The following is an 18,093-nucleotide window of genomic DNA, read 5'->3' on the forward strand; positions in this document are numbered from 1 at the left end:
TTGCGTTGGCAACTGTGAACTGGAACTATGAACATATGAACTATGTACCACTCAAAGCAGTTTCCGTTGTCATGTAGTTTCGAACATTCGTGTGTTGTACGTTGCAGGCAGGCGTAGTTCTAAGCCACTCATTGTAGATGTCCTCTACTTCTAGACTGCAGGCTTATAAAGGCATATCCTTACATTGATTGGGAATTGTCATTTAAATTCGATCCGCGTCAGCATGAAGGTCCATTCACTCGTTACCTATGCAAGGTTGACATTCCATTCCTAATTTTGTTAAATTAATGAAACATCAGATCATTGGAATAATAGAGGTGTAATGTTGACCGTATTCACGCAGTAGTTGCAGTGTTGCGCTTACAGAGACTTGTCTGTATATTTTATATGTTGTAATTGGCCTACTGTGTAATAATGAAAGTTGATTGATTGATTAAATAGTTAACCGTGTTAACACAGCATTAGTGTTGTTGAGCGTCTGGTTTCTTGGCCCGGATTTTCAAGAGAAGCTGAGTCTCCTGCACGATGCTATGCATGTGCAGGTTCTACTTTGTCGGTGACGAGGACTTGCTGGAAATCATCGGCAACAGCAAGAACATCCCGCGGCTGCAGAAGCATTTCAAGAAGATGTTCGCGGGTGTGGCCTCCATCGTCCTCAACGAGGAGAACACCCTGGTCACTGGACTGTCCTCCAAGGAAGGCGAAGAGGTGCGTCCTTGCTCCAGTTGCTAGGGTCTTACCTGTCCTGAAGTTGGTGACGACTTGCAAAGCTATGAGAAATGCAGTGCTCCTCAGCTCGAAGACTTGCTGTAGATGCATTAGCAAATCTTGCTAGCACATTTATGCATTTTCTGTGATGTCGCGGCAGATGTTAACTTCTTCAAATACAGTGAAATCTCGGTAGAACGAACACCACATTAACGAACTTTTCAGATTAACGAACTTTTAAAAAATCCCGCGCCGACTGCTAATAGTTTCAATGTAAAATTATTTCACTACTACGTACTTCAGAATACCGAACTTTTCAGAATAACGAGCGCTATATTTAGTTCCGCGTTATATTAACAACGCCTCAGTACTACGAACTCATGTTCTGAAATCCATCGCGACCACCGGAGCGGTACGCAAGCAGACGACACAGCGAACGGACGCCTTGCTTCTCGGAAGACGCGCGACGGTGCGGAGGGAAAAAAAAAACGAAAACGAAAGGACGACTTTCTTTTCTTTCTTTTTGTTGAAACGCCGACGCTGGTTTACAAGCGCAGAGGCGAGGGGCGAGAGCAACGCGGGAGGTACAGTGTACTAGAATGGGGCAGTGGGCTCACTGCCGTATCCCTGCGCCGCGCCGCCGCGGCCCTCTCCGCGTCGACAGCTTGAGCGCCCGCCAGGGGCGCTGCCGCCAGTTTCTCCTGAAAACTCCTGCGGGGTGTGGAGCGCGTCCCCTTGGTCGGTGGGGGTTAGGCTGGTTACGCTGTAGTTGCGGGGGTATCAACAAACGCGGGGTTGGTGGCGGGGAGAGGGCCACCACAATGACACAAAAAGAGATCACAAAAAAAAAAATGAGGAGGGGAGGGAGTCGAGCATTTTATTCTTTTTTTTTAAACTGATCCAAGTAGTTGAAGCTACTGTTTCCATTTGTGTGTGCCCTGCAGCGCATGTTCACTCCGTTCATTCGCTTGAAGGACCTTTGTCGGCACCCCGCGTGCCGCTTTACTGCACTTATATATGCTTGTTTTTCTGAAGGATCGGCATCTGTGTCTATCCGCAAATCGCAACTGTCTCAAAGACGGCCCGCCGCTGCATCTGGACGGGAAGGACGTGCTTTTTTACAGCCTCAGGCGGTCGTGCACATAGAGCATGCAGCGTACGTGCAGAGAAATTTCTGGGGCTGCGTTTGACAACAAAAAACAGCTGGACCCAACGAAGCTAGGAGTGACCGCAGAGTCAAGTGTGAAAGCAATAAAAGCAAGAAAACGCGCGAGGGTGGTGACAACAAAACCATACTCGTGCTTTAGTAAAAAAAAAAGGGGGGGGGGGGGGGGGTTAGGGGTACTTCTAAAAAAATAATAAAGAATGCTGGTACGTCGTTGCTTGTTTCGCTATCGAAGTCCTAAGCACAGAACTATACTGACGGATGAAACGGGCTGGATAGTGACGTACAGAAAAAGGAGATGTAGATGGGGGCTGAAGTAGCTCTCATTAGGAAGCGGGGGAGGTCCAAAGGGATTGGGCTCTCTTTGGGATGCCCCAGTTGCTGGTAGGTCGACGTTGTCGTCGGCTGTCGACTGCAAACATCGCCGGCGTTTCTTGCTGTCCTTTATTTTTCATTTTCGTAGTCGACTAGCAGATGTTCATACACGTTTGTTGCATCTGTTTATTGTTCGACCACGAGTGACATTTTCGGCATTGATAATTCATATTGTGATATGGCAAACATTTGCGCATACATAGGCAGGGTTTTGTGTATATAAAATCAGTATGTCAGTGCGTGACACTGTCGAGTGTTTCTTCGTGTCCTGTTTTATCCGCGCTGGTGCAATTCCAAGGTGCAATAAAAATGTGTACGCACGTGATACATGTTACTTGTTATGTACTCATATTAACTATGTATAAATATTTTTTTATTGGGTATACGAGTCCAACTGCAGTTTTGGTAACCTTGTACGATCTACGTCTGTAAATAAAAAAATTTTTAAGCGTACGGTGCGGATACATTTATTACGAAGCCGAGTGATTCCGCCCATTATTGATTCGCGAAAAAAAAAAAGAACATTAAGTGGGTTAGTTACACAGACCAGCTAGATCATATATACGCGAAGAATTTTTTTAAATGAGGCGTTGTTTATATTCGGCATAGTGGGGCTCGAAAGGCGGGAGTGAAGTCGCTATGACAGCTACAGTGGCGAAAGTGCATTGAAAATCGTATCGATCAGCCGGACAAAAAAAAAAAACCGAACGCCCCCAATTACACACCCTGTTATTGCAACGGCTGCGTGGAGGAGCATTCATTTATGCAATAGCCGCTTAAAACATCGCTCGCCCTCCGTAAATCAGTCACAACGACTGTAATTTATTTCACAACACACCGAAAACTTGCATCAAAAGAACTTCCGTGAGTTGCGCACCGTAAGATTGACTTTTCTTGCGCGCAAAACAACAATGCGCGCCATCCGCGCCCTGCAACCCGCCGGAAAGTTTCAGGTGACGCTGTGAGCCGCGCCGCCTGTCGGCGGCGACATGAAGTGCGTCACGCTCCGCCGCTCAGTGAGCGCACTATAAACTTCTAGAACACTGTAGCGGGAGGGCAAGGTCAGCGAGGCAGAGTGGGAGTTGCGGTATAGTGCCTAGAATATACTTACTAGTGTGCCGACCGCGGGCGTCGCGGTGGCACGGAGAATGATGCCTTCCACCGGCGGCCACCAGACGGCGATAGCCGTAGGGACCATGCCATAGAGTTAATATACTGACTCTAGAGGAAAAGCTGGGCCGCGAGACCTATAACCACAAGAAAGCTGACATCTTGGAACGTTGTCATTCTTGCCATCACATATCAATCCTAAAGAAGCATCTGCACAATTAAAAACTTGCGGATATTGTTTTGTGTTTATTTTGAATACTTCTACGAAAGAATAAGACGGCTATTTATGCAATTTACTGCGCGCGGAAAGGAGCGTTTGCGGTCTGGTTAACTAGATGGCACCACCATATCAACACTCGCGAGTACGCGTGTGCGCCGGTGTGTGCTTGCGGGCGATTGCGCCGGTTTGCGCGTCGTGTTAAAGCCCCTGAAACTTCGTTCGCGTCGTGTATCTCGTAGTTGTCATAGTGTCCCGTTGTGTGCGTTTTCTGTCGCCGCATACCACTCGACTTCATGTGACAGCCCTTTTCTTCTTTCAAGCTGAAAACTTCAGTGCAAACCGGGACGGACGTCAAAGAAGAGATGAGACAAGCCTTGAAAGTTATGTACGAACTAGTCGCAACCGATTTTTTTAATACTTTTTAACGGCGATAAAGCTTCGTGGAACGTGTAACTTTAGTTTTGATTGAAGCTTTCGGGAGATGTCTCACTCACATTCGCCGCTGCATGCTGCAATCGACATTTTTCTGCTTTACGGCTCAGCAATGAGCTGAAAAAGAACGTGGATACAGGTGTCTCGCCAATGCAAGTCGAATCAGCGCGCGACCACAGCCTACGGACTTCGCTTCGAGCTGCGAATCTGTCGAGTGACCTTTGTGCCAGCGAACGGAGAAACTTTGGTAGGGAGTGCCTAGTAAAAACCATGTACAAACAGGTGGAAGTATTAACTGTTATCAACCGGACCAGCTGTACAGACAACCGTACACTAACACGCGGCTTCGCGCATCAAAACACAGCTGATCTCTGAAGCATAGAGTTTCCTACTCTGAAGAGCGCGTAGCTGCCTTAGGTTGGTAGATTAAAACTGATTACTACCGTCAAATATAGTGAGCGTCTCAGGGTCTGGCAACGCTGGCAACGATCGTTTTGTTCCATCATGGCGGAACCCATGCGGTTATAGGTTTCAATGCATGGGCCCTATGGGGAGCTTTTCCTCTAGAGTGAGTATATTAACTCTATGGACCATGCTATGCCGAGCGGCGTCTCTAGCCGACGCGCGCGCCTGTGAGAGACGCCGACGGGCTGTCCCAATGCAGTTTTGCGCTACGGAACGTTGGTTGGGGTGTAAAGCGTAATCGAAGGAATGTGATTTCGTAGCACTAACAAGCGATCGTACGCACAGTTATCATTAATACGCTGCGCGATACGGGCTGTTCCTTCGAAAATTCTATTATATGCGACACATGGCTACAAATGCTAAATTGACGGCAATTTGTAGCTAATTACCTTACATTTACTAATGATCTGTTTATTTACCTAAGGACACATATTTTACTAATTATCCATTTAATCAGCTAACGACACATATTTTACTAATTATCTATGTAATCAACTAACGATGCTCAGTGTAGCAATTATTGAAGTGCTTCTCACAAACGACAGCCGCCGGATTTAGTCTTCGATTTGTGCTCTTTATATTATTCTCCCACTCGGCTAAACTTAATCAAATCTCTGCGTCCACAGGAGCGCTGAATAATGAGACCCGCTCGTTGTTTGAGCGGTAGCCACTCGTACAATATAGGACAAAACAGGTGCTGTATTTACTCCTCGTTTTCTGCGACCACATCGCGGTTCTGTGAACAGAAACAAGTGCGAAGCGCGCGCGCAGAAAAGAAACCTAGCAATGACATGCGGAGACAGGCTCGAAAGCGACAACGCCCACAAGTTTACAGCAACGGAATATTTCTTAACTCCGTGATCACAACCGACTACGCTTACGAACGGGCACGGCCGCTACATAAAAAAAAAAAAAAAACGCGGCCGTGGAACGGGCATCCGCAGCGCAATTCAGCGACGCGCGTGCAACGCGCACGCTTGGCTTGATGCGCCGCTCGGTTAGCATGGTCCCTAAGAGTGTCGCCGTCTGGTGGTGTCCGGTGGAAGGCATCACCGTCGGTGCCAGCGTCTCCCATTGGAAACCCTCGGCGGTCGGCACACTAGTAAGTATATTCTAGGCGCGGAAAACCTGAGACAGCGAGGGAGCAGAAAACGAAACGCGAGGAATTTTCTTTTCTAGCTCTTTCTTTTCTTCGGAAGAGGCGGACAGCCGCGACGCTTCGGGTTTTTCTTTTCTTTGTCACTTCTACATGTGCTCTAGGCCTTGTCAGTCGTGTCCATCTCTCTTCGGTGTTTACTTATCGCGTCCGCAAAGCAAGTCGGCGTTCGCGCTGCGGTGCTACAATGAGTTCATCTCTGCTTGCGACGAAGAAGCGGAAACAGTTTTCGCTAAGCGAGAAAGTCGACATTCTTCGGCAACTGGAAGAAGGTAAAAAGCAGGCTGCTGTGGCCAAAGAACTTGGAGTGGCGCGTTCCACAATTGCCACGATCCTGAAAGATAAGGAAAAAATAATGAAGTGCCAGGATCAATCTCAACTTGCCCCCTCAAGGAAGCGACTGCGGCTCGGTGACTTCCAGCCGATAGACTCTGCGGTGCTCACATGGTTCAAAGATGTAAGGGCCCAGAACGTGCCCGTGTCGGGCCCACTGATTCAGGAGAAGGCGCGACAGTTTGCTGCAATTCTGAATGTAAAAGACTTCGAAGCATCTTCTGGTTGGCTCCATCGTTTTCGCCAGCGAAATGCGATCACTTGGCAGACTGTGTCCGGTGAGGAGAAGGCAGCAGACGAAGCGGCAGCGTCCACGTGGCGGGAAGAGAAGTTCAGGGAAATAATGGAGTCATACAGTGCGGCCGATATATTCAATGCCGATGAGACGGCCTGCTTCTACCAACTTTTGCCGGACAAGACTATGCACTTTAAGGGGGAAGAGTGCAAGGGCGGCAAAAAATCGAAGGTTCGCGTTACTGTTCTGTATTGTTGCAACGCAACCGGCACAGAGAAGCTTAAGCCTCTCGTCATTGGACGGTTTGCACAACCGCGCTGCATGAAGAATGTAGTGTCCCTTCCATGCGATTACAGGGCAAACAAACGAGCCTGGATGACTCGAGAGCTCTTTACGGAGTGGCTTCTGACCGTGGACAAGAAGATGAAAAAGGAAGGACGGAACATCTTAATGATAGTTGACAACTGCTCGGCGCACATTGTCAACGTACGACTGACTAATGTGCGCCTTGAGTACCTTTCGCCCAACTGCACATCTGTGCTTCAACCCCTCGATCAGGGAATAATTAGAAGTGTCAAGGCGCACTTCCGCAAGCGCCTTGTTCAGCGTGTGCTGATAAACCTGCGACTTCAGCAGCCGACTGTCATCAACGTACGACAGGCGGCAGAAATGCTCACCGGCGCATGGTGGAGCGTCACTTCAACAACTGTTCAGAACTGCTGGCGGAAAGCAGGGCTCATGCACACGAGTGAGCAGCCAGAAGACGCCGGGCAGCCACGCAACGATGACCAGGCGGAAGAGGGCAATCCTGGCGAGCTTTGGAGTGAGGTGACCGATCTGTTAGCTATGGAGTCGGTCTCATTTGACGATTATGTGCTGTGCGATGAAGGAACCACAACATCAGCAGAGCTGACAACTGAAGACATCCTTCAAACCATTCAAGATGAAGGCAGCGACGATGGTGTGGACGATGCCGCGGACAATGAAGGTGCGACCTCATCGCAACCTGAAGACTGTGATGAGGTCGTAACGGCCGCAGATATGATGGATATCATGCGCAAAGCACGCATTTTCCTAGCGAAAAACGCCAAAGCGACCGAATCGCTCCACAGGAATGTGGATGAGCTGGAGGCCTTCGCGCTGCAAAGTTTGTGCTGCACGCGTCAGAAAAAAATCACGGACTTCTTTAAGTAAACGTGCATTTTTTGGTGTTCACTTGTGCATTTGTTTTTTCTCGTGAAAAACGAGTTCAAGGACCCACCGTTGTAAAGGTAAGTCGTTTTGGTCGGTGGAAAATAAGTATTTATAGTTAATTTTTGGGCTTTCACTATAACGACCTTTCAAAATAACGAACAAATTGCCGCGGCCCCCTGAAGTTCGTTATACCGAGATTTCACTGTATTGGCGAATCCTGGGACCTGTGGGAACTACACCAGTGTTCACATGTGTAAATTTTTTGTGTATTTGCTATTTATGACATGTTTTTATGATGCGCGCGCCTTTTCATTTGGACTGCTTTTAAATTATGTAGCGGTTCCATCACTACTCTAACTTAGGTTAGGGATCTGAATGCATGATTCATCATATTATTGTGCTGTTATTCTTCAACAAGAAACCCTTATTATTGTTAGTTTTTATAGTGCAGATAGGTGCTTAGGGAACGGCAAGAGGTCAGGTGCTGTGCATGTTTTGCGGGTTAAACTCGTATTTTAGTTTGTCACCAAACATGGCATCGTGTGTATCGCTTTCACCAGTTTTGAATATGAATCGTCTGGTTTTCGTTTTAAACTGTGACACAGGTAAAGACGAGGTCAGAATTGTTGTACAGTGATGCTTGTCTCTGTTCTCTTTGATGTACCCGAAACGAGCTCCTTTCCTTTGTGTGGGTGTGCAGATGGTGTTCAGCACCCCGGTGTCCATTGCGGAGAACCCCAAGATCAACGAATGGCTCACCCTGGTGGAGAAGGAGATGCGTGTGACGCTGGCCAAGCGGCTGGCGTCGGCCGTGGCCGAGAGCGCACCCTTCAAGCAGGGCACCATCAACCAGCAGGAGTACATGGCCTGGACTGACCGGTACCAGGTGAGTGAACGAGGCTGGCATCCTTAAAAGCGCCATTAAAGAAATCTGGTGACTGCGACATGTTTTTGACATTTGCAACCTTTTCGGTGGTATCTGTAATCTTTTCGGTGAAGTGAAATACTGCAATCCTTGGAGTGTCCAAAGTAATAGCGACTTTTCTACAGCCAGTTTCAGTTTTCTTTTTTTAAAGTTATGCTGTATATTGATGTAACATAGAAGGTGGAAACGAGACAGTGCTACATTGTAATGCTCACTCGTTGATCTCCTGTGCTACATCAGTCTTTACAACAAGTAACGGCAAAGCAGGCAGTTGAATGAGCCAGGAGGAGTGTCCAAACATTGTAATGGTGTGCTGCGATGTAACCACCTTTTGCATGATGGCATCACAATACATAAAGAAACCTATACGGGCTGTAGAAAAGCTGTCATATTAAATTATTGAGGGAAATTAAATTATCCTTCAGTTAACTTGGCATGGCTGAAAAAAGGTGTCTCGTCTCAAACAACAGCCTTCTTGCATTCACCCCCGACATTGCTCATTTTAGAGTGTCCCTCCTTGTCACCTACACAGAGCCAAATTGTGGTGCTGGCTGCACAAATTTCCTGGTCGGAGGACGTGGAGGCGGCCTTGCAGACGATGGAGAAGGCCGGTGCGGATGCCAGCAGCCAGCCCCTGGAGACGGTGCTGCAGTCTGTGGAGCAGACGCTCAACGTGCTCGCCGACTCCGTGCTCCAGGAGCAGCCGCCCCTCCGACGCAAGAAGCTCGAGCACCTGGTGAGTGTGGCAGCGAAGCTACGGCATCGTTCGTTTTGGCTTCAACTCGTTAGTACTGCTTACCAGTGAAGAATGAAGCTTTGAGAAAGAGGACGTTTGCTCTTGCCATTTATGGCAAAGGGCTGTCGTATTGGTAACGGCATTTATTTTTAGTGCAATAGCTCTTCATTGTGCTGTCTTATATCAATGCAGACACTTATGTAGTAGACACTCATTAGTTGACAAGGAATAATTGCAAGTTTCTGGCATCTGCAGTCTTTAGTGAGTCAGTAAAAGACAATTGCTCTTGGTTTGTAGTTCTCACTAACTACACCATGTACGTATTGTGCAAACCAGTTTATAACAAAATTGTAAATGGCGGTGCAAGCAGAACCTAGGTGGCCTTCTGAACATTGTAAACTTCTGCCCTCACTGGCTTTGAGCTATGCGTGTCATTTGTGGGGTCTCGAAACAGAAGAGCCGCTCTCGGAACACGTGGAGACAGTCGTGCCGTCAGGCAAACAAATCACATGTACATTTATTAACTGCATTACAGAATGGTGAGCTTGCCAGCCGAATCTAATACATAAATAGTAACACGCTAAACAACCAGATACATAATGCAAATACGACACACAAACATAACTCACACAGAACAACATAACACATACAATATGCCGCAAATGTGGCACCGCCGATGTTAGACTCATCGCGAGGGCCCGTGGGAAACGAGCCGCAGTATCGCACCCACGGACCCTCCCGGCAGCTAACCATCGCCGCATGTCAAATCCCAAAAAAGAGGGAGTGCTCATCCACATGCACCAGCGTAACCTCGCTACCACCAGGTGGCACTACTGGTGCCACCACACCGCCGTCTCCCGCTTGGCGACGAAACTAACCACGCTAACTACGGCTACATTTCCATAATGTCGATATGTTTGTAGCCACAAACAAGTCGTAGCAACAGCTGTAAAAGCAAGTTGTTGTGTAGCTCAAGTGAGGGAACAGCGTCTCTGAAGGTTCTGCCTTGGCTTCCCTTGCTAATTTTGTACATTCTTTCAAGACCACCCGTGCACATGGGGCTTCTGGACCATGCAGTGTGTAACACCTTGCATTCATGATTGAAGATGAAATACCAGAAAGAAAACAACAGACACAGAAAAATGTGACAGAACAAACCTGGCCTAACAGAAAAAGAACAGACACAGAAAACAAAGGTGACAGCACAAAGCTGGACGAAAAAAAGCTGACAGGACAAACTGATAGTCCAGCTTTGTCACTCACCTTTTCTATGTCTGTTGTTTCCTTGCTGGTATTTCATCTTCAATCATGTACCAACGGGCTCAACTATCAACAATCTTGCATCTTTTGTTCTTCTGTTCTGTTCCACGCAACAGATTACAGAGTTTGTGCACAAGCGTGACGTGACTCGCTCCCTGCTGAAGAGTGGTGTCAAGGGTCCCCGGGACTTCCAGTGGCTGAGCCAGATGCGCTTCTACTTCGACCCGCGGCAGCCCGAGGTGCTGCGCCAGCTGTCGATTCACATGGCCAACGCCCGGTTCAGCTACGGCTTCGAGTACCTGGGCGTCCAGGACAAACTGGTGCAGACGCCTCTCACAGACCGCTGCTACCTGACCATGACACAGGCCCTAGAGGCACGTCTCGGAGGATCACCATTCGGTGAGAGGGATACTGTACTTTCTCGCATGTACCCCACATAAAAATACAGAAAACGTGGAAGTGAAGTTAGGTTGCGGGTTACACGCGAATTTTGGTGTGCAAGGCAGCCTTATGGCAATGCTTCACAGCAATGCAAAGGAAGTTGGCTTCACGACAATATGTGGGAATCTTAAATTTTTCTGCAGGTTGTAGTTGGGGGTGCAGGTCATAAGCAGGGATAGGTTATATGCGAGGTAATACAGTATTCTTGCTTCTACTGTAAATAATTTTGCGCAGAACTGACGGGGACATGAACTGTTCACAAGGAGCCTGTTCCAACTTGCCCAGCTATAATCTTGATGTGCTTTCGCGTTTGTTTGTTTTTTATGTTTTTCTACATTGGTCAGTTCCTTTGTACATTTTCCACAAGGTTCACGAGTGTACAGTAGACTCTCATTTAATGGAACCTGAAGGGACCAGCAAAATGTGTTCCGTTTAACAGGAGTTCCGTTTACTGAGAGAGGAGCAGGGCTGCATAATTCAAGCACCAAACCAATCATACCACAGGCAGTTGTTCCACAGGCAGCTATTCCGTTTAAGAGATTTCCGTTTACTGAGAGTCTACTGTATTGTAATTTTTACTGGTGCTATGTAACGTAGTCCTACCTGTCCTTACAACTGGTCCTCTCAATTATGTCTTCTTTGCAGGGCCGGCTGGCACTGGAAAGACAGAATCAGTGAAGGCTCTTGGACATCAGTTGGGCCGCTTTGTGCTGGTCTTCAACTGTGATGAGACCTTTGACTTCCAGGTAAGGGGGCACTCCCAACCAGTTCAACTAACTACTTTAAAAACTCCCTTTGCCAGTAGTTGTCGTCACTGCTGCATCTGTGGCTTGTTATTTCTTTCTTATTTCTTATTGTTTTGTCTTTTTCATGCCACGCAATGTTAGTGTGCCATCTTCGTGATGTGCCTCTTTCAATTCATCTGCACTGCAATTAAAGTGCAAAGAACACGTGGACAGAGGAAAGCAACAACAAGTGCACTACTTGTGTGGTCTCCCATTGCTTTCTTGTTCTTTGCGCTTACACTATGTCGTAAAAACATGGCCGAATGTCTACTCTTGTCAAGATTAGCTGTAGCTCTTGGGCAGGTGTGAAATACTGTAAGCTCTGCTGCACTATTAGGACTGCTCTGTAAACGATGGCTGAACTGCCACTCGTGGAACCATTGAAGCTGACTGCCTCTTGTGAAGTGCAATCATGTACTGAGAAAGAGAGTTTCCATTTCTAGAGCAGCGTCCACCATCTTGCACTGGTCAGATATGTGCTGAGAAGCTCACTTGCAGAATTCTGGTCGTACAGTATTGCGTGCTCATTCAAAAAAAAAGAAAAAAAAAACTTGTGAACTGCGAGATAATGAAAAATGAGAAACGGGCAAGCGTGTAAACGGCGGTCTTTTTTTTTTTTTTTTTTCACTGGGTTGTTTGTGATTATGATGGTTCATTATGGTACTGAGTGCAAAACAGTAGGCAGTGGACAAGAGAACAAAGACAGCGCTCTTGTCCCTTGTCTAGTGTTTTGCGCTCAGCACTTTTATGAATGATTTGTTCCAACTAGTCCAACTCGCAACTCTCTTGCATTGTGGGCGAGGGGAAATCCTAGAGGCTCGTCTACTGTGCGATGTCATTGCGCGTTAAAGAACACTAAATGGTCAAAGATTTCCGGAGCTCTCCACTATGGCGTGCCTCATAATCATATCGTGGTTTTGGCACGTTTAACCCCAGATATAATTATTATATGCATTGTGGGTGACTTTTCTAAACATTTTGGCAAATTCTAACGTGCCAAGGTTTTTGTTCGTATATATGTTTTGAATGGGAAACAAATCAAGAATACTCCACAACCTCAGCCCTGTCTCCTCCACTTTTACTCGTGCAGGCCATGGGCCGCATCTTTGTGGGCTTGTGCCAAGTGGGTGCGTGGGGCTGCTTTGACGAGTTCAACCGGCTCGAGGAGCGCATGCTCTCGGCCGTCTCGCAGCAGATCCAAATGATCCAGGAGACCCTGCGCAGCCGTGAAGGAGGAAAGGGTACGTACTGCTTTTATGGTATTGTAGGCTGTGCTATTATACGTCGCTCTTTAATGCTGCCCTTGAACGCTGCTGTTGACTGCTGCTATTGACCACTGCTGTTGACCGCTGCTCTTGAACCCTGCTGTTGACCACTGATCGTGAACCCTGACCACTGATCGTGACAGCTGATCGGGACAGCTCATCTTGAGCTTTTATTTTGATTGCTGTTCTTGAGCGCTGATCTTGAGCGCTGATCTTGAACGCCAATCTTGAACGCCAATCTTGAACGCCAATCTTGAACGCTAATCTTGAACACCAATCTTGAACGCTCATCTTGAACGCTCATCTTGAACGCTCATCTTGAACGCTCATCTTGAACGCTCATCTTAAACGCTGATCTTGAACGCTGATATTTGGTCATCTAGAAGTGGTGAGAGCACGCTACCAACTTACTATCCAGTTATTAAGATTTCAGGTAATTGTAGCGTTGATGTATGTCTAACAAAACAATCCCTTCACTGCCTTCAGCTGTCTGATAGTGCATTGCCTGCAGGATTGGCCAAAGAAGGAATCTCGTGCATTCTTTCATAATCACATTCTATGGGCGCATGAATTTTTACGAGATAAATAATATGGTTTTGTCGATTTCTGTTTGACACGCACAGTATAAGTGTACTTGCATCTGTTCCCCGCATGTCACTTTTTATGGATACTGCCATTGTATTTCTTCGTCATCTTTCGCTCAACTCGTAACAAAACTTGGTATCTTTTAGATGCAAAGTATCTCTTGCTCGGGGGTATGTAAGGCGGTGTGGTCATCCGCACGCAGCGTTGTGGTCCGCACTCACACTACGCATGCGCGACTCTCCTCCTTCCCTCTCTCCAATTCTCTCCACTTCTCTACCAGCACCTGCTTCCACTTCTGCGTTCTCGCTTCTGCTCTCACGGCGCATACGCTGCTCTCCTCTTCTAGTCTCCTCTCTTTCAAATAGTAGAGCGCTGCGCGCGTTCAGTCCAGCGCTTGTCTCGGTTGGCTCCTCTGAAATGTGGGCTCGACATGCCAAAATTCTCCCCTGCGCAGCGCCGCGATGAGGGCCAGCGCATGCGCCTCCCCTCTTCCTCCTCTCTCTCCTCTCCTACACTGCCCCTCTCTCGCGCGCCTGTCGACGTTCCCCGCACGCCCTGTGAGAAAATAACGGCCAGGCTAGAGGAAAGACACGACGCGCGTAGTGTTCCTCTTCACGTTCCACGACGCGAGGTCGGTAGCATGCCCAGCGAATGCCAACAGAATGCGATCGTGCAAGTGCACCGGCTTCGCATCGCCTCATGGTCCCCTTTAGCGGGAGATGGTGTAATTTTTTTGTAATTTTTTTTTCTACTCCTATGAAGGCTTTCTTTTGGCTGATAATATAAATAAGTAAACCAACAATCAGTCACATTTGCTAGTACCGTTACACTGTTATTCATGAAGAAATGTCACTGAATGCCATATGGGACACATAAACACAGAGTAATGCACAGCTTTTATGAACAAGCTGTTGTAGCCTTATCTCAGTAGTTACGAGCACATTCATTTAGCAAGCACTTAATCTCAGGTCAAGTCCTTAACTGTACCACATCATTATCTACTGAGGTTCCCAGACTCTGTCTTTGTAGCAGAAAGATACGTTGGAGTATTCAGGTGTTTGACATGCCAGCACATCGTTCTTAGACCGATTGTTGTTGTTTCGTTTGTTTTATTCTTGCAGGCACAGATCAGCCGCTATCTGTAGAGCTGATTGGGAAGCAGGTGCGGGTGAACCCGGACATGGCCATCTTCATCACGATGAACCCCGGCTACGCCGGCCGCTCCAACCTGCCTGACAACCTGAAGAAGCTGTTCCGCTCGCTGGCCATGACCAGCCCCGACCGGCAGCTCATCGCCCAGGTCATGCTCTTCTCACAGGGCTTCCGCTCAGCCGAGAAGCTCGCCTCCAAGATTGTGCCCTTCTTCAAGTGAGCTGGCTCTCTCACTTAGCTTGCTTCAGCATATGTGCCTACTCTCCTAAAGTCTTTTGTAAGATTTACACAAATTCAGGCACTCGTTCAACAGTTTTATGGATGTTGCATCAAGATTTATGAAGAACTAAACCCTGTTAGCAAGAAAACTTTATTTATTAGTATCTGGCAATAACCTTGGAAGTTGGTGAAAGGAACATCACAGGTGTACGTGCTTTGAGCAAAGCTGTTCAGTTAAATTCTTGAGGCTAGCAATACAGTCGAACCCACTTATACAGTAGAACCCCGCTGATACGTTTTTGAAGGGACCGTAGGAAATAAACGTAAGAGACGGGAAACGTAAGAGCCGAAAAACAGGAAAAACGGCAAAATATTTAGTGGTACAGAATTTTATTTCAATTCTTACGAGTAGCACGAAAATTGGCGCGCTCAGCCGCGATCTAGTCGATGGATAGAAACGCGGAGCTTAGGACGGCCTTATCCACAGAAATGTAATCAACGTATGTGATTTTTTTAAAACCAACAGCTGTAGGCATGAAAGAACTAAGCACACGCAATCACGACCGGCGCGGCGAGTCCGACCGCGAACCGCACGCACGACCATGCGAGCTCCAACCAGCTCGAACTCCTCCCGTTCTCCGACAAATAACGATGATGATGAGTCTACGCCAACGCGATGGCAGAAGTGAATGCCAATCTCGAAGGCCTTGCTTTCGCAAGCAATTACGTCATACACGCCATGTTTGTGCAATGCAAATCTCAGAGGCTATGCTTTTGTCAATAGTAAATGCCAATCTCGAAGGCCTTGCTTTCGCGAGCAGTTACGTCATAGACGCCATCTTTGCAATTTGAATCTCGAAGGCCATGCTTTTGTTTGCATCAATTGAAAGATTCTGTTGCTTGCGCCTCTCATGCGGCTAATATTACGGTCAAACGAGGCCAAGCTGCGTGAAAATGCACCATGGCCGCTCTCTTTGGTAGTCACTCGGTCGGCTCCGGGCGCACTTCGCGACGTATCATACGGGAACGGTCCGACAGTTACGACGTAACAGCGGGGTTCCCAATACATTGTATCCTATGGGAGCTATGCCGGGACCGGCGGAAAACGACGTAACAGCCGGGAAAACGCAGCAGTGAGGAACGTAACAGCGGGGTTCTACTGTAACGATCCCACATATAACGATCTATCGATTATAACGACCATATTTGGGTGCACTTACGATTTTCCTATGCTAACCATTGAAGCTGCGTCCAGATATAGCGAACATTTTTCAAAGCCTCCTACTTGTACAACGAACACTTCAGACACGGTCGCGGTAAAAATGTGGCGCATACGAAGTGAAAAAAAGTTAAAACATGCCTTCTAAAGCGTGACAAAGGCGCGTGCTCGCGCGTGCCCCGCTCCAGTTTACTCGCGACTATAAGATACCCAGATCGGCGAGCACCGCGCGAAGATTTCAGACGCTGCGAGCGACGTCGCACTTTTTCCAGGCGTTTCTTCAGTGGTAGAATGGCAGTGAAGGAAAAAAAATAGTAGGCAGCGTGAAGCCTTGCGGTCAGCTTTCGCACAGTAACTTTCCCGACGCCGTTCTCTGCAGCTACGACCGCCTGCGATGAACCAAACAATGCCTTGGAACACAAGAAGGCATAAATGCAAGAAGTGATAACCGCGATAACTTTCCATCGCAAAAAGGTTCACTGCGTCCCTAAATTCGTCGACGCCACAATGTGCCGCGAAAAGTCGTCCGTCTTTTCGGTAACGGCAGAGACCCGTCGATCGGTGATTACGACTTCCGCGCAATTATCGCGATGCCTTCGTGGATAAGCATCAGAAAAGAGCGAAGGCGAGGTGGCGGCCGTCGATGAACGTGCCATTATGACTTATAGCCGACAACCTTATCACAGTCATCTGTAGATATCGGCTCGGCTGTGCGTGTGGCGTATGCCGTACACTGCGGATTGACGGCGGTACGGGCGCGCCATGCTGCCGTTCGCAAGTTTGCCGCCGCCGCGTCGTGCGAGACTGCTTTAAAGTGCGCGTCGCTTTGTAGAGACGAAAGTAGCTCACTGTTGTTGAGCGGTGTGGGCACCGAGAATTGTCTATGCACTGACAGCGAGCGTATTCTGCGTGTTTGACTAGGTGACAACTGAAGTGCGCCGCGCATCGTCGTGCAGGGCCGCGAGAGCATCGCGGAGACGTAGAGTGCGCGTTGCTTGGAAAATGCTTGTTTTCGCCGCGTTGAACGAAGAGGCTAGTCGCCGCACCCGTGCACGGTCCGGAGTGAAGCAAGCACGAAGAACGTACTAACGTGTGCATACGGCATACAGCAAGCGGCCCGGCAGTGACTCCGCGACCCGAGTAGGCGACGCGCTGCACGCAACTAGCCAGGGATGATCGGCTTCACGTCGCGGTACTGCGCTTCGGTGAAACGGCAGCTCATTGCAAAGGCGGTTAATTCACTCGTGAGCACGCAGCGGGCATCGCTTCACGACGCGAAAAGGCTTAGCTTGTCACCGAAGGGGTTGTTAGTACTTTAATAAAAGTGCACAGAGAAAAAGAAAACGGCTTGGCCGCTAAGCGCACGTTTTTAAGGGCGAGTCCATATACAACGAACTACTGATATAACGGCCACTTTTCGCAACACTTTCGAGTTCATTATAAACGGGTTCGACTGTATGTGCAGTATCGGAGTTGCGGGGAAGTTCTGGAAAAAGGCCTTGAGTTCCAAGCAAATACATGCCATCAGGGAAAAGTGAGCAAGATGAGGGTCTAAAGATACAGATGACTCACAATGCTTCAGTTCGCTTCAGTACGCTTCACTGCATCAAAATCATGTTAAAGGGGTGAAGCATGTAAATAGCAGGAAGAATTGACTGTCATGCTGTGAAGCATACTAGGCATCTATCTCATACATTTAAATGCCAATATTACAAGCTATTCATTGATACCCTTCAGATTCGATGTGGCTTTGGCTCTAGCATAATTTAGGTAGTAAGGTGATGTGTACTGGCAATTTACACTGGTAAAAGTGAAGTACTTTACTATCTCTATCAATAATTTGCTTCTCAAGCACTACTGCTAGATCCTTTAGTAACTGATGAAAAATCAGTGGACAGGGAATGTTGCTGGAGTCAGCGTTTCAACAGTGTGACTTGTCTACGTCAGGGCAGCCTAACTATTTCTACTAGTAACTGTGGTTCATGCATTTTTCAGTAAAGCACGTTTTTTTCTCATAATTCCTTTTTTCAGAACATCTGTATCTTGCAAAAATGTGTGTTCCACAAAAAAAAAAAAGCTACTGTTCTGCATGCAAATTGCCCTTCTCAACTCG

The 18,093-nt window shown here is 47.7% G+C and overlaps 1 protein-coding gene across 1 annotated transcript in view; it reads left to right on the plus strand.

The window, feature by feature from the left end:
- Window positions 1-18,093, plus strand: part of LOC119374773 (dynein heavy chain, cytoplasmic-like) — a 106,274-nt gene that overhangs the window by 35,519 nt on the left and 52,662 nt on the right. The window contains 7 exon segments of the mRNA XM_037644953.2: window positions 543-708; window positions 8,094-8,279; window positions 8,851-9,054; window positions 10,431-10,713; window positions 11,401-11,501; window positions 12,631-12,781; window positions 14,512-14,758. Of these exon segments, the coding sequence (XP_037500881.2) occupies window positions 543-708; window positions 8,094-8,279; window positions 8,851-9,054; window positions 10,431-10,713; window positions 11,401-11,501; window positions 12,631-12,781; window positions 14,512-14,758 (1,338 nt within the window).

This window comes from Rhipicephalus sanguineus, chromosome 11, assembly GCF_013339695.2.
Source record: "Rhipicephalus sanguineus isolate Rsan-2018 chromosome 11, BIME_Rsan_1.4, whole genome shotgun sequence".
Classification (NCBI taxonomy): Eukaryota; Metazoa; Arthropoda; class Arachnida; order Ixodida; family Ixodidae; genus Rhipicephalus; species Rhipicephalus sanguineus.